The sequence below is a fragment of the Dipodomys spectabilis genome, unplaced genomic scaffold, assembly GCF_019054845.1.
Source record: "Dipodomys spectabilis isolate Male_0828 unplaced genomic scaffold, ASM1905484v1 ptg000004l, whole genome shotgun sequence".
Taxonomy (NCBI): domain Eukaryota; kingdom Metazoa; phylum Chordata; class Mammalia; order Rodentia; family Heteromyidae; genus Dipodomys; species Dipodomys spectabilis.
The window spans coordinates 75,779-101,234 of record NW_024870681.1 but is presented as its reverse complement, the minus strand read 5'-3'; the positions used below and the strand labels follow the sequence as shown (position 1 = coordinate 101,234).

General features: G+C 41.2%; 1 protein-coding gene across 1 annotated transcript in view; it reads left to right on the top strand.

The window, feature by feature from the left end:
- The window catches only part of Vps53 (VPS53 subunit of GARP complex), a 132,124-nt gene that overhangs the window by 80,484 nt on the left and 26,184 nt on the right, over window positions 1-25,456 (top strand). Inside the window, exons 13-17 of the mRNA XM_042692935.1 lie at window positions 4,347-4,441; window positions 9,404-9,646; window positions 11,677-11,824; window positions 18,169-18,251; window positions 19,074-19,152. Coding sequence (XP_042548869.1) covers window positions 4,347-4,441; window positions 9,404-9,646; window positions 11,677-11,824; window positions 18,169-18,251; window positions 19,074-19,152 — 648 coding nt within the window. The remainder of the gene's footprint in view (window positions 1-4,346; window positions 4,442-9,403; window positions 9,647-11,676; window positions 11,825-18,168; window positions 18,252-19,073; window positions 19,153-25,456) is intronic.

The window sequence follows — 25,456 nt, the reverse complement described above, 5'->3', positions numbered from 1 at the left end:
CCTTGAATGAAAAGAGTGTGAGGCCCAGAATTCAGGCTCCAGTACCAGCACACACACACACGCACGCACGCACGCACGCACGCATGCACGCACGCACACACACAATAACAACATAATAAAACCTTAAACTGAAGTGAAAAAAAAATCCTAATTAGTTATCAAATACACACCAGTGACTAATGCCTCCCCACACGTGGTCCCCAACACCCCCTCCCCACTGCCTTGTCAGCACTTGTCTCTCTGGCTCAATGAGATGAGTTCCAGGAACTCCCTTTTATCAGCATCCTGTTGGCTTCTGGAGTTGGGGGCATAGGAAGAAAGGACCCTTGTAGTGTAATAGGAGGGAATACACAGGATATAGTAGGGACCAGCCAGGGGTCCCTGCTTTACTCACATCATTGCTCAACTGCAGTCGGTAGGCCTTAATGTCAGGTTCAGCTTCTACTGTAGTTTATGCCTGGCTGCAGGGAAGGGAGAGTCAACTTGAAAAGCAGCATTCAGTTTCTAAGATGGCTTGAACAATTAACTGCCAAGGCATGTCAAGTGATTAAAAAAATGATACCTGAGAGGCGACCAAGGGTACTGCAAGGGAGAAGAAATCAGGAATTTCTGGTTTAAAAATGTACCCTTTTGGTGATCCGGGCAGTTAGATTTAATCTGTTTACATTGGATAGTAATAAAAGGAAATGGGCCCAGCTGCAGACCTCCTTACTGTGACAACAGTAACCTTTTATTATTCCATCAAGCTCCAGGAGGAAATAGCTTAAACATCTGCAGCTTTTGGACAGAATTCACACACTCAGAAATCCAGCCTGAATGCTACTGCTAAATGACTTAGTGTGTTCTTTAAGCTGAGCATCAACCCTTGGGGAAGCTGTATAGTGCAAAGGGAGACACCGAACTGTGCTGAAATTCCAGCACCTACTAGCTAAACATGAGCACATCCATAAAGCAGCTACAGGCAGGAGGCAGCCTGGGGAAGGAGTAAGAAAAAAGTAAACCTTAGGCAGGCTGTCTTATTAGCCCACCACACCCCCATCTTGCTTTAACTCGTGCTGAAAAGTCCTGTAAGAGCACCAAGCAGCCTCTTGACACTTGTGAGCAGAGGTGGGATGAAACAGGTGAAAAATTAGGCTGGGGCACCAGCTCTGTCTACTATGAAGATCTCTGAAAGCTGCAGTGCTGAAAATCTCATCAAGCACAGGACCCATGAGATCCGATCTAGATGAGTTTGTTATCATTACATGAATCATTCTCTTTTGTCACATAGTCTGTATCTTATATTTACCAATCAAGTCTTTCAAACGTATTTGGATTTTTTTATCATGTATTATTTGTAGTATATATATATATATATAAAGTAAAATATAAGCAAAATAAATAGATTTTAAATATGCCTAAAATTTCCTAGCATGGGGAGTCCAGGCCTTTGGAATCACTTGTTAAAAAACTGTTTGGGCTGGGCACCAATGGCTTGCATCTATAATCCTACCTATTCAGGAGGCTGGGATCTGAGAAGTATCATGGTTCAAAGCCAGGCTGGGCAGGGAAGTCTGTGAGACTCTTTATCTCCAATTAACCACTAATTAACCACCAAAATGCTGAAAGTAGAGCTGTGGTTTTAGTGGTAAAGTGTAAACCTTGAGCCAAAAGACTCAGGAACAGTACCTAGGGCTGGCACACAAAAATATCTGTTTGCCAAGCATAGTGCGAAGCACATGTAGTCTTAACTACTCTGGAGTCTGAGGCAGGAGAATCCCTTGAGCTCAGGTGTTCAAGACAGTAGCAGCCCAGGCACCCATGGTTCATTTCTATAATGCCAGCTTCCCAGGAGGCTGATATCTGGCAATCTCAGTTCAAAGCCAGCCCAAGCAGATAAATCCAAGAAACTCTTATCTCCAATTAATTAGTAGAAAGCCAGAAATGGAGATGTGGCTCAAGTGGTAGAGCACCAGCTTTGAGTGAAAAAAGCAAGAGCAAGAGGTCTTGAGTTTAAGCACCATTATGTGCATTGGAAAGAAAGAAGGAGAGAAGGAACAGGAAGATGAGGGAAGAAAAGAGGGAGAGGGAGAGAGAAGGCAGACCCCGATTCAAAAGCAAATGTGTGTGTGTGTTTGTGTGTGTGTGTATGTATGTGTATGTATTGAGCTAATTATAGCCTCATTAACTATGAACCTCTTTATCCTCCCCAGTGATGACAGCTGACAAAACCACAGGAAACAGATTCAAACCTCTTTGTACTCAGGCCTGGAATGGTGTTCCCACACAGTTGTTTTCTAGGCCATAGACTCTGGATGGCATGCATGTGTGTGTATGTGTATATATGTGCATGCTCATGTGCATGTGTTACAGGAGATAGAACCCAGGGCCACCATTGGAGCAATACTTCCAGCCCTTTTTTTTTTTTTTTTTAATTTAGTTTGTTGAAAGAGTCTCATTTAGCTTTGCCTGGGTTAGCCTCAAACTCATGATGCTCTTGCCTTGATTTCCCTAATAGCTAGGAGGCATGCACCACTATGCCTGGCTTGATAAGGCCTTTTTTTTTTTCTTTCTTGCCAGTCCTGAGGCTTGAACTCAGGGCCTGGGCACTGTCCCTGAGCTTTTTGCCCAAGGATAGCACTCTTTTACTTGAGCCACAGCGCCACTTCTGGCCTTTTCTGTTTATGTACATGCTAAGCAAGCACTCTACCACTAAGCCACATTCCCAGCCTGTGAAGGCCTTTTTAAAGAATGCCGCACTAGTGTCTGTGATTTTTTTCCTCCAGGCCATTGGCAGCATTTCCCAAGTTTCTTTGTTGTTATTCTTACCTTTAAAAAATAAATTCACACTTAAAAAAGAAATGGTAAGATTATTACAAGGAATCCCAAATACCTTTCACCTAGAGCCAGCAACTGTTAACATTTTGCTACATTTACTTTACTATTTCCTCCTGGTTCTTCCTACTACCTGTCACTTCAGAACAAGTTGGAAGTATGTATTTCCTAAGAAAGATACTCACTTACAATGCCACAGAGGAAAATCAATGGTTTTGCTGTTGTATTGGCAGCACTAGGATTTGAACTCAAGGCTTCCTATTTGTTCATCTGGTGCTCTACTGCTGTGCCATGCTTCTGGCCCCTACACAGGAAAATCAGATCAGACAATGTAACTCAGTACAGTTCTGTTCTCTAATTTATATGCTTTTTTTCCTATTTCACAATGTAATCATTTCAAAGTGATAAATGAAAACATTGTCAATATTTGAGAGAGTGCACACAAATCATAAGTAAAGGCAATTATTAATGTACATGTTAATTTTAAATCAGAGAACATGTTATATATTATGTAAACTCTCACAAATCAGAAATTGTTGAGCAGAATAATTTCCTTCAAAGGAAAAAAAGAATTTTAAATGAAAGGACTAATAAGCCAGGAGTGATAATGAACACCTGTAATCCCAACTCTCTGGAGGCCTGGAGAGGTAGGAGGATGGCGAATTTGCGGTTAGCCTGAGCTATATAGTAAGTTTGAAGCCAGCCTTGAGGATATGGTAAGACCCTATCTCAAACACATGTGCATGCGCACATACACACACAAGAGCTAATTAAAGTGTAATTATACTTATATTTTAATTATTAGAAAGATATCTAAATATAGTAGCTGTACATGAAAGGTTATTGTGAAGGATACACAGCATCAAAATGCTTGAAACACAGTAGCAACAGTAATGTAGGCTACAAGAATTAGGTCGTGTGAAAGCATGTTTCAAATTCTAAAGCACTGTACTATTTATTTATTTATTTATTTATGTCAGTCATGAGCTTGAACTCTGGGCCTGGGTACTGTCCCTGGGTACTGTCCCTTCAGTTGAAGGTGAGTGCTCTACCACTTGAGCTAGAGCACCACCTCTGGTTTTCTGGTGGTTTATTAGAGATAAGAGTCTCACAGACTTTCCTGCCCAGTCTGGCTTTGAACTGTGATCCTCAGATCTCAGCCTCCTGAGTAGCTAGGATACAGGTATGAGCCACTGGCACCCAGCTCACTGTACAGATTTTTTAAACATCAGTCAGATACTGACTAACTTCAAAATACAAAATGTACATATTATCAAAGTAGCAGAAGATCTTTGATCATACACAGAAAGTAAATGATGCTAACGAAGCTGGCATCTTATTCACAGGCTCGGGTGAATCATTGTGCAGGACCGGGGCCCACTCTTGTTACAGCATGCTCTCTTATCTGTGAGCTGAGAATGAATTGGAATGATGTTTTCTTTGAAATTGCTTGGAAATTTGCAAAGATTGCTCAAATACAGTATTTCTTTTTTACCCACCCCCAACCCCTTCTTTCTCTTTTTCATTTACAGCCTAAGAAGCCTAAAGCCCCAGATAATCCATTTCATGGCATTGTTTCCAAATGTTTTGAGCCTCATCTCTATGTCTACATTGAGTCCCAGGACAAGTAAGTGACAGACTTTTCTGTTGTCTGCCCCTCTGGTCATGATAGGTTCTTACAAGGGAGATGGCTCCTTTTAGAAGCTGAAGGAGGGATGAGGAGCTCAGCATATTTCTTGTAAGCTCATTAATGACATTTTTGTATCTTTTAAATGTTACTGTTTATTTTATCTGTAACTCTCCGAGTTATTGAAAATACAATGGAAAGAGGGAGGATCTGGGGGCTAGGTAAAACTCAATTTAAATCAGCTTCATGCTTATGACTTAACAATTCCTAGTCTGCTTTGCCCTCTTCTGCAGTGAAGTTAATAATGACCTCATCATAGGCTTTATGGTGGGGTGGAAGAGATGACATAGTGGCCGTGGCATTCTCTGGTGCTCAGGAACTGGGTCTAACCCTTCCTCCCAGTGATCTTGTGCAGGATTCCTGTGTGGGTGGCTTCATCAGTATTAAAGGCTACCTGCAACCTCCCGGCCTCGAGCCTCCACCTGCCCAGGGAACATTTTGGCAGCACCCTGCAGTAGACCTGTAGAGCCAGTACTTAGGAAGAAAGCAAGAAATGGGGTCCCTGTAGCCACCTCTAGTGCAAGTTGGGTTAAGCTGTCCTTACATGCTTTCAGTGGATTTCTCCATGTTTGTTTTTCAAGGAAGAAATGAGTTTATCTCCTACGCAGGAATATGTAGTGATTTCTTCTAACTGACTCTTGCAGAAGAGATTTTCTACATTAGCCCTGTCTTTACTTCATCCTGTGATATTCTTAGTCAGAGAAGTTAATGCTGACTCCATTTCTTCCTATTCTCCTAAGTTCTCTATCATAACTATTCTGTTAAAACAAAGTCCTGCCGGTCGCCCGTAGCTCATGCTTGTAATCCTAGCTACTCAGGAGGCTGAGATCTAAGGATCACTGTTCAAAACCAGCTCAGGCAGGAAAATCTATGAGGCTCTTCTCTCCAATTAACCACCAGAAAACCAGAAGTGATGCTGTGGCTCAAGTGGTAAGAGCACTCACCTTGAGCTGAAGAGCTCAGGGACAGTGCCCTAGCCCAGAATTCAAGCCCCACATCCAACAAAAAACAAAACAACAGCAACAAGAAAAACACAGCCCCATCTCACCCCATTACTGCTATTAGGAAGCCTAGAGTCTTTTTATAACTAGTACACTTATGTTTTATTTTGAATTGATCTCAGTTTACAAAGGAGTGACAAGAATTGTTCATGGAGTGACAAGAATTGTTCATAGAGCTTCTGTCTTTCACCCAGACTTTTCAGTTAACACTCATCTTTTTCTTTTTCTCTTTTTCTCTTTTCTCTCTCTCACATACTCATATGTACATGGAATATTTTCTGAACTGTTCAATTATCATATCTCATGTTGCAGATAAGATGATCCATTACTCTGTAACATATTAATATGCATCTATAGGCAAGGACACAATCTATATAACTACAGTACAGTAATCAGGAAGTTCACACTAACATGTGTGTATCATATACACACACACACATACACACATATATATATGAAATATATATATATATATATATATATATGTCAGTCACCATTTAACCCATAGACCCCACTTCATCTCAACAGTTGTCCCAATCATGTTTTGTAAGTTATTCAAGATCTATCCTAGGACCACAGATTTGTCTCTTTGATATCCTTCACTCCAATGAACTAACAGTATCTTAATCTTTCATGACCTTGAAATTTGGGGAGTCAGTACTGTTATTTAAATTCAGGGCTTTGTGCTTGAAATAATGTATGTGTAATTACATACATGTGCATATGTATGTGTTAAAGCCCATGAGCTTATTCTGAGACTTCTAACGCCACAGGGGTTATTTCAGCCTCTCCCTTCCCACAAGGATATAATGTATGTAACTACAGTACAATCATCAAGATCAGAAATTTATATTGATATGAATAATTTAATCCATATACCCCATTCTACCTTACCATTGTCCCAACCATGTTTTTAAATGCAGATCCAAGACCCATCCCATGCAGTTGGTAAAGCCATCCATGACAGCAAGGACCTTGGCTCCCAACATCCTCAGTACGCTTACTGGCTCTGTTTGCCTTTATGTAACCAATCTCCAGACACGCTCAAACCAAATCTTGGTGCTCCAACCTCACTGCCCATCCTAGAACCACCTCCTCAGTCCAAGCACAAAGGATGCATAAGGGGTGCATATGTTGGAGGAGGTTTTAGTGAGCAAGTTCTCTAGTATGGGATCTCAAGCTGCCTGCCTGCTTCCCTGGCCATCTCTTCAACAACCATCTTCTCCCAGTGTCACTGCTATGTGACATTTCAATTTGAATATCATTTCTCTGAATACTGTCTATAAACATCTATCAGAAAAGTTTTTTTTTTTTCTTTTAGCTTGTCTCAGTCTGAAATCAGATGACTTTATTTCTCCTCTGGTTTTATGGGGTGTGTGTGTGTTGTTGTTGTTGTTTGCCTGTTTTGGGGCTTGAACTCAGGGACTGCCATGAGCTTCTTTTGCTCAAGGCTAACACTCTACCACTTCAGCCAGAGCATCACTTCCAGCCTTTTCTGTTTATGCAGTACTGAGGAATTGGACCCAGGGTTTCATGCATGCTAGGCAAGCACTCTTAACACTAAGCCCTATTCCCAGCCCTCTCCTCCTGTTTTAATCTGTCCCTGTATGGATGTTGCTCTGCAATGGTCTTTATTCTGCGGGCATTTAACATATCAGTGGAACTCCCAGAAAAGAGTGTCATATGATACCCTCAAAGACTTGCATAGTTCTTGGGCACAAAGCCCAAGCTTCAAGGGTAAGGATAGAAGAAACAACATACCAATGCTATGTTTCGCTAAGCTAGGGAGAAAGTAATAACAGTAGTATCATGTATCGGTACTTATGGTATAACACAATTGGAGTCAGGCAAACCCAAGTTCAAATTCCAACTCCATTTTATTGAGAATTAGTGAAAAAGAGCTGGTGTTGATTAGCATCAACCCCCCATGGGCCCAGAGTAGGAGAAGCTTGTCACAGTTCTTGAATTTTTGGCGTCCTTATACTACATAATAAATTATTTTAAAAAATAAAGTAGCAGATAGAAGTTCCAGTTTAGAGAGGATAGGATTGAGTTGGAGTTGTTCAGATGAGGTCTGAGTGGAGTTGAGGAAGAGGGATAACACTTTGGCTAAGAAGCAGTTAGGTGGGAAGAAGCAGAGTGGAGGCCACAGAGAGGTGACTGGCAGAAAGATCTATTGGAAGAGAGGTGGAAGGGTAGATGGAAAAGTAGCATAAGAGGTTGTGAGGAATCAGGGTGCTGACTATGGATCTTTCCAAGGTCAACTAATAAGGTCCTTCTCAGCTTGCTGACTCTCCCACAGACAAAGACCTACCCTCTCAGCCCTAAGCTCTTTGAGGGCAGAGTGGCCACATCTGGTTATAGTAAACTCTGAATAACAAAAGCACTTGAGTAAAATGTCAGTTTTTTCCTATTCCTGCTAATTGGTGCTGTGTGTGGTTCTTGTCTTTTTCTCCCGATTATATAAATATATTTTAAAAACACAGCTGGATCCCTGTAGCATTAGCCAGCAGCCTAAAAAGATACCACATGTCAAGAGTGAGGCCTCCTATTGTCCACAACTGTGCAGAGGAAATGGTTATGGCCTTGCTGGATTTGTGCTTACAGCAACTCAGGGTAACCCAGACAAACTCAAGGATCTTTGACTGGGAAATGAGAGATAGATCACAACCTCAATCACCATAACATGGCATCTTAGAGCTGCTCCTAGCTACTCTCTTCTCCCAATATTTCATTACATCTCTGATTCTGGAAGATCTAAGAAAAACTGAGAAGTGCATTAAGGAAAAAAGCATTAGGTTTTCTTTTCTCTCTCTTTCTCTCTTTCTCTCTCTCTTTCTCTCTCTTTCTCTCTTTCTTTCTCTCTTTCTTTCTCTCTTTCTTTCTTTCTTTCCTTCCTTCCTTTCTTCTCTCCTTCCTTCCTTCCTTCCTTCTTTCCTTCTTTCTTTTTTTAACAGCTTCTCTGTTTCAGCATTCACCCTTGGGATTCATTTAGGTCCATGTGTCCAAATCTTGGCTGACACTATAACCTTATTTATAAAGCAGAGTAGTTAAAAGCATATGGCTTGGAGCCAGGCTGCTTGGTTTTGAATCCTGGTTCCTCCACTTCTTGCCATATAACCTTGGACAAGGTACTTAACTCTTGTGGACTGAACTTGAAAAGGAATGCAGCAGTAGTGCCTAATTCATAAGTTATTGCAAAGAACAAAAAAACTCAATGAAATAATGGTTATAAAGTACTACCCTGATATGTACAAGTATATTACAAGTCTTTGGAAATTAATCGCTATCATTATTATTTAAGGATTTCATTTGTAGAAAGGGGAAATGGTACTAAATATAGTAATACCAGTGTACTTACTTAAATGGTGGATTTTAGACACAGCTCTACCACTAAGTTTTGTGACAGACTTCCTAAGTCTTAATTTCTCATCTTCTAGAGGAGCCAACAATATCCTATCATCAGGCCAAATGTGATCATGAGGTACCCTGAAAAGTATGAAGCTATGAAGCTACCATTATTCTAGGGGTAGGGATGGTGGTGGTGGTGGTTATTCATGTTATTGATAAAAATGGACCCAAACCAGGTACTGGTGGCTCACATCTATAATCCTAGCTACTCAGGAGGCTGAAGGACAGCACTCAGGTCCTAAGTTCAAGCCCCAGGACCAGCACTAAAAAAAGGACCCAATTTTAAAAAGCTTCAGAGCTGGAGGTATGGCTCAATGCAGTAGTGTGCCTGCCTATCAAACACAAAGCCTTGAGTTCAGTCCTCAGTAACCACAAGAAGCATCATCAGGAATAATTATTTGTGGGAACAGCTTATATACATTGCAAACAAAACACATTTGCTATATCTTTCTCAAAGCAAAATAACATCTTAGGTTTTTCTTCCTTCTAGGAACCTTGGAGAGCTGATAGATAGGTTTGTGGCTGATTTCAAAGCCCAGGGACCCCCCAAGCCCAATACAGATGAAGGAGGTGCTGTACTCCCCAGCTGTGCTGACCTTTTTGTCTACTACAAGAAGTGCATGGTGCAGTGCTCACAGCTGAGTACAGGGGAACCGATGATAGCCCTGACCACCATCTTTCAGAAGTACCTTCGAGAGTATGCCTGGAAAATCCTCTCTGGCAACCTGCCCAAGTGAGTCTCATTCTTCACATTCTGAGTGATGAAGCAGGATTCTAAGTATTCCTAAATATGGGAATCTGCAAGGGAACCCATTCTGAAGTTGTTTACTGAATTGCTATCTGTCAAAGGGAAAAACAGTCTTGCTTGAGTTCCCTAGGGGCCGACACTATTTTCACCCTAACAACGTTCCATAGCTGATTGAGACCTTTAGCAGAGATGCTCACTCTGGCTGCCAGTGTTGGTCACACCACAGTGGTGGACACTGGTGAGTCAGTCCTAATGTAGATACGTATGTATTTCATGAATGTGGATTCAACAATAATTGCTTGGCAGGAAAAGTCAAATGATGGGAATAGCTATTAAATAGTCAAATTCAACATGATTATGCCCTGGAATGATAGGTAGGAGACATGCATCCAACTTTCCCTCTGTCTAATGGGTTCCAAAGTCTCTATAGTGGTATATTCCTCTTTTGATGCTCAAGAGTCTGATGTGGAAAGATATATAGTAGGATATGGTGGTGAGGGGATTACACAGCATAGTTCCTAATTCTATTCATTCCCTTGTATTCTGAAACATTTAAGAATTGTTATATTGTGAATCACTTCAAATAAGTGGATCATTCAGCAAGGGTTTTAGAGATCTTTTAGTTACATAGAAATTTCTACTGTAATAGAATGTGACCTAATACTTCAGAATTTAATATTTACAAATCATCCCCATGATTAATTAACATTTGTTGAGCCAGTTTCTGTCATTGTCACTAAGATTTTTTTTTTTTTTTTGTCGGTCGTGGGGCTTGAACTCTGGGCCTGGGCGCTGTCCCTCAGCTCTTCAGCTCAAGACAAGCACTCTACCACTTGAGCTACAGCGCCACTTCCGGTTTTCTGGTGGTTTATTGGAGATAGGAGTCTCACGGTCTCTCCTGCCCGGGCTGGCTTTGAACTGTGATCCTCAGATCTCAGCCTCCTGAGTAGCTAGGATTACAGGCGTGAGCCACCAGTGCCCGGCTGTCACTAAGATATTTTTGAGTATGAGAATTTTATTACTTGGATGAAAAAGAATAGACTCGTGGGCTCTACAGATTTGAGGAGTCAGGTATAGTTATTAATGAAACTTCTTTGAAATAAGTTATTTTGAGATTTTTAATTTCTTCTCTGTTGATCAAGATACTATTAACTCATTATAGCTTAGAAAACACAGAGAAGCATAAGAAAATAAAGACCTATGGTCTCACCATCTAAAGAGAACCCGTTTCACTCCTTGTCAGACATTTTTTTCCATGTTTCATCCATGTGTATATGCCGTGGGATGTGCATGTGTTGTGTGTCTGACAGAGTTGAGACTGTATGGCAGCTAGTCTTATGCCCTACTGGAAGTGTTTTCTCATGAGTGTTAGTATCACAGCTGGAACAAGTGACACTCAGCTGGGGTTTTGTTAATACTAACTCTGCTTCCAGGGACTGGGCAAGGTAAAAGGAAGTGGAAGAATTTGAAGCATCTATATACCAGTGAGTAGTGGTTGCTACTTTAGAAGCCACCCAGGAATGGAGGCTGCACAAGGGGTTTCATGAACTCCTTTTCTGTCTCTTGAAGCATTCAGAACTGTGGCAGGAGCTGTGTCTTAACATTCCTTTCTGTATTCCTCCACAAGTACAACATGTACATTCCGTTGCAGAATTTTCTTATAACTGAGACAAACGGTTGGGGAAGCTAAATGAGTTCTACATATCAGGAAATGCCAAGCTAAAGTGCAAGGCAGCTGAGCAGCCTCCTCTGCAAGTATCGGATGATTGTAGCTAGCAGGACTAATCAGTCCTGGCTCATTTTTGGAATTGCCTTTTCCTATTCCTGATGGTAAGAGAATCTAACAGATGACAGTCAAGGTAAGGTCAGGAGGAAAAGGACTCATTGTACGTGAATTTATTTGAACCACAGCCAGCCTTTCCTTCCCTTTTTTCTTTGTCTTAAAATAGGCAGTATCCAGTTCAGGAAGCAAATTAGAAGTTCTAACCTGACCAGTTCCTGTTCCTTTTCTTCAGAACCACCAGCAGCAGTGGAGGGCTAACCATCAGCAGCCTCCTCAAGGAAAAGGAGGGCTCCGAAGCAGCCAAGTTCACACTCGAGGAGCTCTGCCTCATCTGCAGCATCTTGAGCACAGCTGAATACTGTCTAGCCACCACCCAGCAGGTGAGCCAGGTGCCACACACCACCTCCTCTCCTGAACCATCCAGGCTGCAGAGCTGGAGGAGGATGATCCCAACAAGGCTGCAGACTACTATGTGAGCAAACCAGTTGGCCTCCCAGAGAGGAAAATTCACTGTTTGGCCAGAAGACTGCCCAGGCAGCCATTTTACAGAGGGCTATTAAAAGGAAACTAGACAAGAAAGTATGACCAGTCTCCTCCCTATAGTTGTGTAAGCCACCTAACGGGCATGACCTCTTAAAAGTAGGTCAGTAGCACTGTTTCTCTTGTGAGAAAAGCAGTAATAAACTTAGTGGTACCAGGACCCAGCCTTTGGTGGTGATGAGTCACTCATTTAATCCATTCTCAGCAAAGCACAGTCCTTTGGGCTTTTATATGTCTCCTGAAATTTTATAGTATTTTCAGTATGTTGAAACAAATAACTATTGTTTGAGGTGTTGACGTTCAGGAACTGTGAAGCAGGAAGGGGTGGGTGATGCCTCCCTCAATAGGAGCCCCTAAGTGGCAGAAGTTCAGCAAACTGATTTAGCAAAAGGAAGAGCCAGAGTAACTTTCCATGCAGCCTTAAGGCGTGGGATTAGGAGTTCTTTTTCTCATTTGCTCTGGGATCCACCTCAGGCTAAGAGAAAGAGAGTGATTTGGGAGGGTTCTGCTGTTCCACCTCCTTGTATTTATTATTTACACATGTCTAGATCATAGAAAGACAGTCGTAAATGATACTTCAGACATTCCAGTTTCAAGCTCCTGCGGGCCAGGGCATGAATTCAGAAGTATTCCCACAAAGACTCCAACCATTTAGGGCCAGCCAGGCAGACAGAGGAAGCAGCATCACTGCTTGGGGCACTTTGGGTTACACAGGGAATGATCTGTAAAAGTTTGGTCTTGGAACTTGAGAGAGCAACCCATTTAGTGCCAGATAACCCCAGGGCAGGACATCAGTATCTGAGAGAACCTTCAAAACAGAGGTCCCCAAGTTCTTTGGTAAACACTTTTAAGTATTTAGTGTGTGTGCAGAAAGAAAAACATACACGACACATATAGTATTTTTAGATAAATAGCCATAGTCCACAAAAAGGAATAATTAAAAAATTACTCTTAATCGTATCACATTCAAATAGTCATCTAAGCAACTTAGGTTATTTTTTTCCAATTGTTTTTTATGAACAGTTTTGTATGCTTGTCTTAATTCATTTTGTATCCTTTTATTATCATTTGTGTCTTAATAGTAACATTTCTCCTGTTACTAAAATGTCTTTTTTACTATCATCATTTATGGCTATATAATCTTCCATTAAGAAATACTATTATTTGATAGTATTCCTGATAATTATTTATGCTGCTTCAAATATTTGCTATAAACAATTCTACAAAGAGCATCTTTCTGAACATAGTGTCTTAAATGTTTTACATTCTTTTATGTGCACACATACGTGTGTGTGTGTGTGTGTGTCTGTCTGTCTGTCTGTCTGTCTGAGTCTGTGTCTGTCAGTTTTGAACTCCACCTGAACTCTGTGCTTGAACTCTGCGCCTGGATGCTGTCCCTGAGCTTTTTCACTTGAGGCCAGTGCTCTACCACTTTGAGCCACAGTATCACTTCCGATTTTCTGGAGGTTAATTGGAGATAAGAATCTCACAGACTTTTCTTGCCCAGACTGGCTTCGAACCATAATCCTTAGATCTCAGTCTCCTGAGTAGCTAGAGTTACAACTCTGAGCCACCAGCTCCTGGCTATGTTATTCTCTTGAACAAATTATTTGGCATTTTAAAAGTATTAGATCAGAAACCATTTTGATAATTCTTGATACATGTGGCAAATTTCTTTTTAATGTAGTGAACATTTTTTTTTTACTGATTATAAAAAGTAAACTCCTTCTTGGCCACCTCTACTGAAATTTGTACACACCATTTTTCATTAAAACAAAATAGAAATTCCTGGAGAAAGAACTAATTCCAGATGTGCAGCAGAAAGTATAGAGATGAAATTAGGACAAGTAATATAAAGAGCAAGAAAAATAACAAAAGACCATTAGTGTCATCTCCAAAGGACTCAGAGGGAACTGAATATGCCATCAAAAATAAGTCTTAACTCATAGTACATTCAAATATGGCCTATTTGGAAAATCCTGGGTTTGCAATACAAGTACCTAAAGACAAGCTCATCCTGGACATAAGGTAAGCACTAATACAATGACAATGAGAGATATTTAAGGCCATAGATCTAAAGATGCAGTCAGGGCCATGAGAAGATAGAGGCATGACTGGAAGGTTACATCTAACTAGCCATGAGCACCACAGGTTGCCAGCAAGCACCAAAAACTAGAAGACAGGCCTCCTTGAGAATGTCTAGAAGAAATCAGCCCTGCTCTCAGCTGATTTTAAGCTTCTGGTCTCCACAATAAATGCCTGTTGTCTTTAAGCTACTAAGTTAATGATAATTTGTCATAACAGCCATAGGAAACTAATGTGGGAGCCAGCCTTCAGAGCTCTACTGTCAAGAGATAGAACACACCAACACCAGTTTACATCAGTTAGAATTTTAATAGCAAGGAAGTGAAAACAACAAATGTGTTTAACTGAATTTGGTTATAATGATTGTATTAAAATTCATTTCTTGCATTTAAAGAGGTTAAGCGCCATAGGTATGAATCAAAACTAGTGAATTAAGAGAAAGCTTTTACCTGCCTTTCCTATCTGATCCACCAAATCATTAATAGTCATACCTATACAGCAGAAGTTTAGGTAATAATGAAGAAGAAAAGGGAGATCAGTCTAATGGATAGTGGATCTGGTCATTGAGCATCACTGGCTGCTGATATGAGAAAAAGGCTGAAGGTTCCAACACAGTACTTGCTTAGCATGCATAAGGACCTAAGTTCAAACCCCATCACCACCTCAAAAAAGAGGTGAGGGAATAAAACTGTGTTTCCTGATGTAAGTACACAGTACCACCATGAAACAGTTTTCTGATTGTGTGTATGTGTGTGCTCAAGTGTGTGTGTGAATACCAGGGCCTAGGTGATCTCCCTTAGGTTTTTCACTCAAAGTTACCACACTCTACCAGGTGAGTCACAACTCCACTTTGTAATTTTTGCTGATTAGTTGGAGATAGGAGTTTCACAAACTTCCCTGCCCAGGCTAGAATGCCACTGGCATTCGGTTTGACTTTTGTCTTACAACTTTTTTTTCTCACTATATGTAGCTCACATCTCTGCCTCACAAGTGCTCGGATTACAGGCATGAATTACCAATCCCAACTTTATTTGGATCTTGATTCATAGTATTTTTGGTTTCTCTTTTTGTCGGTTGTGGGGCTTGAACTCAGGGCCTAGGCACTATCCCTGAGCCTCTTTGTGCACAAGACTATCTCTCTATTACTTGAGCCACCGCACCACTTCCTGTTTTTGAGTGGTTAATTGGAGATAAGAGTCTTACCCAGGGACTTTTCTGCCTGGGCTGGCTTCAAACCACAATCCTCAGATCTCAACCTTCTCAGTAGCTAGAATTACAGGTATGAGTTACCAATGCCTGGTGTTTCATAGTATTTTAAAATTGTAAGCAGTGAGGAAAATGTCAGCTTTAAACAAGATAAGAAGTATTTGATGTTAAAAGAGTTGGTAACTTTTTAGGAATGAGACTTTTGTTTTTGAAATATCTAAAGAGGAAATGATAGACTGTCTAGGATTTGCTTGAGAAAAAGTCAAAGGATGGAGGGACCAGTTAGAGTACAGTAAACAAGACTGGCTTTGTAAAGTTTCAAATATTATAGAGACATAAATAATAGATGAAACATCCCCATAATCTCACTTTTGGGGCAGCTACTCTGATGTGTACTGGATAGTAGTATATCCTCCCAAACAATTTTTATGTATCTTTTTTTTGTTGTTGCTGTTGGTTGCAAGTCTTGAACTCTGGGCCAGGCACTGTCCCTGAGTTCTTCAGCTCAAGGCAAGCACTCTACCACTTTGAGCCACAGGGCCACTTCCAGTTTTCTGGTGGTTAATTGAAGATAACAGTCTCATGGACTTTCCTGCCCGGGCTCGCTTTGAACTGCAGCCTTTAGAACACAACATCCTGAGTAGCTAGGATTACAGGTGTGAGCCACCAGCACCCAAATTTTATGCATAAGAATAGGCCCATACCCTACATTATTACTGTACAATGAAGCAGCATTGTTTTGTCTGTAACTGAGTCATGGACATCTTTCCATGTCAGTGTTGTTTGTTTGTTTTTTATCACTTGTACTGAGTATTCCATTTATTCTCCCATTCCTCAAAAGAAAAAAAAAGTCTTTCTTGGGTCTGGGGATGTGGCTTAGTGGTAGAGTGCTTGATTCCCCCAATACCACATAAACAGAAAAGCCAGAAGTGGCACTCTGGCCTAAGTGGTAGAGTGCTAGCCTTGAGCAAAATAAGTTCAGTGAGGGGCCCTGGACTAGGGAGAAAAAAAAAATCTTTCTTTAGCACTTATTATTTCTCAGATACTATGACAGGTGTTAATAAACAGCAGTGAATAGACTGGACAAGTGTCTTTCCATCAGGAATCTTTAGAAATGATGGGAAGACAGATAATAAGTAGGTCATCCCAGATTTAGCTTCTATTTCATGATATGTGTTAGAGAGGAAACAGATGCCAAGTGAGAAGCTTGGAGAGAGTGGGAGTGGGAATACTCCAAGGCAACCAGCTGGTTGGGAGGGGCGGCTCAGATATTTCAGGGGGAGGAAGTATAAATGTTGGGATAATGGCCCTGAGGAAGAGAGACCCTAGTATGCAAGTGTCCTCAAAACTTCAGAGGCCAGTGTAACCAAACCCTAGCAGGCAGGACGGAAAGTAGCAAGATGGGGCCAGAGAGCTGGACAGAACCCAAGTCATGCTTAGAAGTTTTGGGTTTATTTTCAGTATAATAGCAAAAGAAGCCTTGTAAGCACAAGCCTCTGCCACGATCCGTTTCATTCTCCCCTCACTGAAACCTATGCAGAATGCATCCAGGTTTTCCATAATCTTAACCAACACTAGACTGTGAGCTTTTTGAGAACAGCATTCACTGAGTAATTCCATCTCTTGGTTAAATAGGCTGGCACAAGGTAATCTTCCAGGAAATATTGACTAAAATTATGAATGCTGCCAAGAATGTGTGCATGCCTCTGTACATTCTCTTTATATCATTGAACATTATTTCTAGATGTGAACTTCTAGATTAAAAATTTGTATATTTAAATTTTTACTTAAATACATTGCCTCCCATAAAAGTAACACCCATCCCTAAAGCACTTTTAAGTTGAACACAAAGCATACATTATCATTGGAGTATAAGTATGGCGGGTTAGGAGCACTAGATTAACCAAAACTCAGGGATGTCTTCAGATAGTCCCTGTCCTGGGCAACTGTATTTTCTCCAAAGCTCTAGGAGCATGTGAGGGTTTTGTTGGGATAGTTGTGTGGTTTGGTTTGATTCTTTCCAATACTAGGCCTCAAGCTTTCACTTGATGTTTTCTTTTCAAGGCTGGTGCTCTATCACTTGTGCCACAGCTCTATTTTCAGCCTCTTGCAAACCAGTCTTGCAGGCAAGAATCTTACTGACTTTTCTGCTCAAGCTGGCTTCAAACTGAGAACCTCAGATTCCAGCCTCATATATTTGTATCCCAGGCTACTGTAGGCTAATAAAAGTGAAGAGTGTTCTGTGGGTTTAGTCTCCAACATGTTGATAAGGCACGTAGCTTATCATAATGTTCAGTGAACCCCTTTTTTTTTTTGGCTGCTGTCCCTGAGCTTCTTTTGCTTAAGATGAGTGCCACCACTTGAGCCACAACACCACTTCCAGCTTTTTTGAGTAGTTTATTAGAGATATGAGTCTCACGGAGTTTCCTACGCAGGCTTCAAATGGTGATCATCAGATATCAGCCTCTTGAGTAGCTAGGATAACAGGCATGAACCACCAGCACCTGGCTTCAGTGAATCTTCTATGAAAGCTTCTGATTCTGATTGGCAAGTAGTTCATGAGCCAGGGAGTATCTTCAAATTGGGGCATTTTCAAAATTAATCCTATGAATTACCAGTGTCTCAAGAGAGGTGTAGCACAGGGCTAAAGATTACATGTGCTTCTGAGGAAGTTTATTTCAGGCCCACTGCTTACTATCTCCGGTAGACCTCTCCTAGTTTCTCATCTGTAAAGAGGGTTATCGTGGGCTGTCTAGAGTTATGAGAATTAACTGAGCCACACAAAATGTCTAGAGTTGTATCTGATTCATCAAACTTAGTAAATGTTAGCTATTATTCTGAAACTCCTTTTGCTAATTATTAAACATTTTTCTGTTTCTCTTTTTTCTAACAGCTAGAAGAAAAACTCAAAGAAAAGGTTGACGTAAGTCTGATTGAACGAATCAATCTGACAGGAGAAATGGACACATTCAGCACGTATGTACCTAGCTGGTGTTTGCCCCAGGCCTGTTCTTTCTCTTTCATGGAGCAGCAAGTGTCAGGCTGTTGGCTTTAGTACCACAGAACCTAACAGGATTCTAGGATCTTCTTTTTAGGATTGGGATTGTTCTCTACTGGCACTAGAAGCATCTGCCTCCCCTGCCTCTCCCTCAGTGCATTTCTTTTAGCTTATAGATTGTGGGGTGGGCTTATTATTACCCCATCATGCCCTGACCATCCCTACAGGAAGGTCAAGTTCCAGGCCTTCTACCTGCTGTGTTTTAGAATAAAAAGCATAAATGGTTGGAGTTTAGCATGTACCATTGCATGTGTGCTTTAACTGAAATTCCAGGTTTTGCTGAAGGGATGGCTCAAGTGTAGAGCTTCTACCTAACAGGTACAAGGCCCTGAGCTCAAGCCCCAGTACTGCAAAAGAGAAAAAAGAAAAAACTTGAGCCGGGCACCAGTGGCTCATGCCTGTAATCTCTACTTCCTAGCTACTCAGGAAGCTGAGAGCTGAGGATCGCAGTTCAAAGCCAACCTGGGCAGGAAAGTCTGTGAAACTCTTATCTCCAATAAAACACCATAAAACCAGAAGTGGCAGTGTGGCTGAAGTGATAGAGCACTAGCCTTGACTGAAGAGTTCAGGGACAGTGCCCAGGCCCAGAGTTCAAGCCCTACGACAGACCAAAAAAAAAAAAAGAAAGAAAGAAAAAGAAAAAGCTTGAGCTTTTGGATGAAATGAATGTAAATTGTACACAGAGGCCTAAAACATCAGAAGGGTTGTGTTAGTCACTCCAACAATTTTTTGATTTGCAGTGTCATCTCCAGCAGTATCCAGTTGTTGGTACAGGACCTAGATGCAGCTTGCGACCCTGCCCTGACAGCTATGAGCAAGGTATGGTTTAGGTCTGACTCTATACTAGATTTCTGACAATTGACAAAGATAGTTTTCCTTAGCCTTGGTCTGGCCTGTGGCTCAGTGTCATGGACACTGACAGCTGGGAGGACAATGGCAAGACCTCCTCTGATTTCCCTCAAAGCACTCACTTCATCTTGCTCCTTAGGTCATTGCTTGTCCTTTAAGAATGAGACAGGAGGAACTGGTAATGTGGCTTAGTAGTAGAGTGTTTGCCTAGCATGCATGAAGCCCCTGGGTTCAGTTCCTCCGTACCACATAAACAGAAAAAGCCAGAAGTAGCTCAGTGGCTCAAATGGTAGAGCTCTAGCCTTGAACACAGAGAGGCTCAGGAACAGTACCCAGGTCCTGAGTTCAAGCCCCAGGACTGGCAAAATAAAAATAAAAAGAATGAGACAGCAAGCACATGTGTTTGGTGAGTCTAAAGGAGATGTGGTCTTTGATTAGGGTCTGACACATGCTAAAAATCTTCATGTGGTCTCACCAGAAGGGGTATTTCTGTTAGTGCTAAAGCAGTAATCTCTGACTCATGCTTCATTCTTGCTCACTGAGAGATTTTTTTCTGACTCTTTCTGAGTTCTGATGCCAATATAAGACTATTTGATCAGCTTTTGGACTCTGGTTTTCTAATACCCTGTTGGCCTATCAGTCAGCCCACTCCTCCTTTGGCATCTACCACATGCTACCTCCCCTTGCTGTTTTTGGAATCTATGTGTCTGTGCCTTTTCTTTCCCCAGAAGAATGTACATTCCTGATGGGCATGCTGGTACATGTCTGTAATCCCAATTCTTGGTGGCGGAGGCAGGAAGATCTTGAGTTCAAGGCCAGCCTGAGCCCTGATTCAAAAATATGAAAAAGAATGTGAATTTCTTAAGTGGATAGACCATGTCTTGTACCATGCTCTGTATCTTTTATTGTCTTGAATATTGAAGACACCCATGTTGCTTAAGTTGAAAATGATCTTTTAAAATTTTTTTTTTATTTCTAAGCCTAATTAACATGAAGCCACCCACTCTAGAACCTTAGAGCAGGCAGGCTAAGTGTGGCCCACTACCTGAATTTGTGAATAAAGTTTTATTGAAACACAGCCACATTCATTCATTTGCCTGCTTTCTATGGTTGTTTTTGTGTTGTAACCATAGAACTGGGTTAATTCCAATGGGCAAAGCGAAAACATTTATTACCTGTTTCCTTATAGAAACAGTTGCTGGTACCAAGAATCATGGACTCTTACAGCATTCTTATAAATTTTGGAGAAAGAATTTTTCTAGGGCATACTAGATAGTAGTATAGGGCAGTGGAAAGGACCTGACTCAGATAGACATAACTCTTCCAGGTTTTTTTGAGGGTAGTGAGCAACTGACTTAACCTGTCCAAGCCCATTGCCTTCTTTGTATGTGAAATATGGCTGTCAACTCCCAGACTTGATGTAAGGATGTAACATGACAGGGCCTGGCTGGTACCAGTCACGTAATAAGTGCTCAGGAGTGTTAACACTTTCCCTCTTCTCAAGAGAAATAGCCAAGTTTAAGGATTCTGAATTTGGTTTTGGAGTACACTATAACAGAAATGGTATTAAAACCAAAGAAGTTAGGCTTTGGAGTTTTAAGGAGTAGGCACACATAAAGTTCCTTATGACAGAACTGGCCCTTTCCATGATCAGAAACAGGTAAGTATTCTCAGTGTTCTTGCTGATTCTTGCTCAGCACACTGAGCAATGAGGCAGAGGCTGATGTAGTTTCTGCAAAGAACATGGCTGTGAGATTTTGCGCTGTAGGCTCTGATTGTCCCTGGCTGCTGGTGAGCATTCTCTGCACCCTGAATGTGATCTGTTCCAGCTGCCATCTCTCCTGAACTGCCACACTTCAGCCTGGAATGCAGCTGCTGAAAGAATTTTCATTGACCAAAGGAAGAGTGCATTTTTTCCCCCAGTAAAATAACAGTTGGAGTGGGTTTAACACTCCAGGTGTTGCTTATACGAACTGTCAGTTCATTAGGTAGATTTCCCTCAAGCATTCACTACCCCATTGTCTATTTCTCCCCCAGACCCACACCAGCAAACATTAACCATACCTCCAGAATCTTTTGTTTATATCCTAGGAAAAACCACAGACTTGGGAACACAGCAGCTGGGAGATCATTACTTTTTGTCTGAGTCTTCTGGAGTTCTAGCAAAATGAAATCCATGTGATGAAAATAAGCATGCCAAGTAGTCACAAATTGATTCAACATACACCCTCTGTTATTTGTGCCTGCATCCTGTTTCATGTAGTTTCTTCTAGGATTTTTAAAATGACTATTTCTGTGTAGCCTTCTCCTCATTTTCCTCCTCTTCTTCCTCCTCCTCCTCTCTCTCCCTCCCTCTCCTCTTTCTCCCTCTTTTTTATTTTCTGTGTCACTGGGTTTGACTTTGCTAGGCAGGAACTATACCACTTGAGCCACCTTGCCTGGCTTGATCCTATCACTTTTATTATTTGCTGAACAGTTCAGCTAGCATAGTGCTTGGAGTTGCAAGGCTGGGAAAGGCATAGACATTATTCTCAGGTGCTTGGATCCTAATGGTTGAGGGGTAAGATATGTAGATGTGAGAGGGATGCCCAGATCACTGTAATACATGGTACAAAGAGATCAGTACTATTTTAAAAGTACCAAGCTCTATGTTCGAGACATGAGAGACAGAAGGTGATATAAGGTATGGTCCCGGAGCTTAAGGAATAATCTCTTTATTTCAAATGAATTTATAATTATTGAATATGTGATTAAGAGGCCATTCCAAACGGTGAGAGTGTGAGCAAAGGGTTATGATGGTAGGAATTCCAACAGAATGCTTTGTATTTAGATAAGGCTACCCTCAAGGAGTGTGTACTCTTTGGGGAAGAAGAATCAAAATAACCAATAATATATATATATATATATTTTTTTTTTTTTTGGATCCAGTCGTGGGGCTTGAACTCTGGGCCTGGGCGCTATCCCTTAGCTCTTCAGCTCAAAGCTAGTGCTCTACCACTTGAGCCATAGCACCCCTTCCGGCTTTTTTCTTTTTGCTAATGTGGTGCTGAGGAATCGAACCCAGGGCCTCATGCATGCTAGGTAAGCGCTCTAACACTGAGCCACCTTCCCAGCCCATAACCAATAATATTAATGAATATGTTTTGTATTAGTGAGAAAAAGGTGAGTTGGGCTTGCCAAGATGTAATAGAGTTCTTTGAATTGGATGCAGGAAGGTTCCTTCACAAGATGGACAGAGGTCACGTCATTTGTTCTTTCTTACCTTGTTAGCTCAACGTTTGGTTCTGTTGTTGGGTTGGGGCTGGGGTAGTACTGAAGGCTTGAACTCAGAGCCTAGGAGCTGTCCCTTTACTTTTTAGTTCAAGGCTAGCACTGTACCACTTCTGGATTGTTGGTGGTTAATTGGAGATAAGAGTCTCAACTATACTGGTTAGGAATCAGAGTCCTCAGATAGCTCAGCCTCCTGAGTACCCAGGATTGTAGGCATAAGCATCTGGCTCTTAGGTCAGTTTTTGCCCCCACTGTGCATATACCCTAGACTAGTCCAGCCTCTGAACTGTTATGCCTGTTGAGTATATATTTCCTTTTTTTGCCTCCCCCCCCCCTTTTTTTTTTAAATACTAGGGTTTGGATTTGAACTTAGAGACTTGCTCTTGGTAGGCAGGTCCTCTACCAGTTACATTTCTTGCTCTCATTATTTTTTTTTAATAGGGTCTCACTTTTTGCCAGGACCAGCTTGGATCTCAGTGCACCTATTTATTCTTTCCATGTAGCTAGGATGACAGGCATTTATCACCACATCAAGCTTCTTTTTGTTGATTAAGATAGGGATCTCACACACTCTTTGCCCCACCTGGACTTGCACCACAGTTCTGATTTCAGCCTCCTGAGTAACAAAGATTACAGGTATAAGCCATGTCTGGCTTGTTTTTCCTCATCCTATTCTTTCTGCCTAGAATTCTCTTCCCATAGTTGTCTACCAACAAGCACATTCTTGTAAGGTTCAGTTCAAATATTTATTCCTTTTTAAAAACTGAGTTATAACTCAGTTTTTATAGTTTTTCACTCCCTTTAGAGTGGACAGTTCAATGGGTCATGCAGTCATTACCATCTAAGTCCAGAACATCTTCATCATCCTAAAAAAGAAGCTCTATATTTATTAGCAATTACTCCCCCATCCCCCTTACAGCCATTGATCTACTTCCTTTTTTTTTTTTTTTGTACCAGTCCTAGATCTTGAACTCAGGGCCTGGACTGTGTCCCTGAGTCTCTCTGTGCTCAAGGCTAGTACTCTCCACTCTACCACTTGAACCACAGTGCCACTTCCAGTTTTTTTTGTTTATGTGGTACTGAGGAATCAAACTGAGGGCTTCATGCATGCTAGGCAAGCACTCTACCACTAAGCTACATTCCTAGCCCCATTAATCTACTTTCTCTCTCTTTAGATGTGTCTGTCCTAGACATTTCACATAAGTAGGTTCATACAGAACCAGGCACCAATGGCTTATGCCTGTTATCCTAGCTACTTGGGAGACTGATTTGGAGGATTGCGGTTTCACAGAAACCCTGGGCAGAAAAGTCTATGAGACTGCATCCCAACAGGAGAGAAGCTTTCCTTGAACCTCAGTTCTCCCAATGTTTATCTCCTAAGTAGCTAAGATTCCTGAGTCTCTGGGATTAACTGGCCGACTTCAGTACCCAACTTCAGCTTTTTTCTGCTCGGACACAGTGATGTTCCTACAAGGAAGAAAATGTGTTGAGCAACCTAAGTAAGTATTCTAGTCAGCTTTGTAATTTTCTCCAGAAAATTAATGAATTGCCCTTCTTATATATGTTTATGTGATTTTCTTCTCATTTTAATACCCAATGCACGCAGCTTAGGGTAGCAAAGCCAGAAATAAAACTGAGCCTCCTGATTCTTGAGAAGAGAATTATCTGGCATGTGTGGGTGGGAATATGAAGAGTTTGTCTTTTAAATATAAATTCTGCAAATTCTTAGGAATTAGTATGTTCAATTATGGCCTTAAGAGCAGGATTTTAAAAATCTATGGACTCCTTAAAAGGAGCATTGGTCCCATGGTCCCCTCTCACTATGTCCTCTTTACTAAGGTCACTCACTAGATCAAAAGAATCTGAGTCTCTCGCCAAAATCAAACACACTTAGCTTTTTTCCCATTAATAGCAGTTTTAGAAAGGAAAAAAAAAAAGAAACTAAATAAATTAAATTTCCTTACAGTCTGGCATGTAATTTCTATTAGGTTTCAAGATGTGAACATGTACTAATTTAGGAAACTGCTTTACTATCCCCCAAAGACATTTTGAAATAGCTAGAACAGTCCTCAAATCTGTTCTCATTTTCCTCAGTCATTAAAATGCGGATCTATTTCAGAAGGCCACAGAACACCATGGATAAAAAAAAATCTACACGTTTACTTTCCACTTCTAATCAAGACAAATTTTTCTATTTCCACAAATGAATATTTATTTTTAAGTATTTTATTCATATTTAACTTTATAATAAAATTACTTTATTATGAGATAGATGTCAGTGGCTCAGGCCTGTAGTCCTAACTATCCAGGAGGCTAGATTTGAGAATCTTGTTCAAAGCTAGCTCAAGCAGACAACTATGAGAGATTTTCCCCAATTTATCACCAAAAATCCAGAACTAGAGGCGTGGCTCAAGTGGTAGAGCTCCAGCTATGAGAACAGAAAGAGCCAAGTTGAGAGCACAAGACCCTGAACTCAAGCTCCATTGCCAGCACAAAGGGGGCGGGGAGAGGGAGGGAAGAAGAAGGAAAAAGAAGGAAGGGAAGGAAGGAAGGAAGGAAGGAAGGGAGAAAAAATTATTTGTGTATATAAAATCACTTTTCCATTGGCCCAGTAGTGAATGCAACCGAGTATACACATACATACATATGTACATATCGTCCTAAACCCTTTGCTATTTCCTTCACTTTCTATTCTGGGTGATCTTGACCTTTCCCCCGAGACTCAGAAGCATGTATCCTCCAGCAAAGAGTTAAAATGAGTCATTGCTTCCTCTTCCTCTCACCACCATCACCTTCCTGTATCATCTATAAATCTCATCCTCAGTCTAGACAGAGATTTTGCTGGTTCCAGTTCCCCACCTACTTTCAAGTTCATGTAAGGTGGTAAGCCTTCTTTTGGGAGATAACATAGTATTGTGGAAAGAACAAGGGCTTTGGAGTTAGACAACCAGTGTCTGGATCTGGTAACTGGCTGCTTATGCCTTACCAAACAAGTCCCCCATTG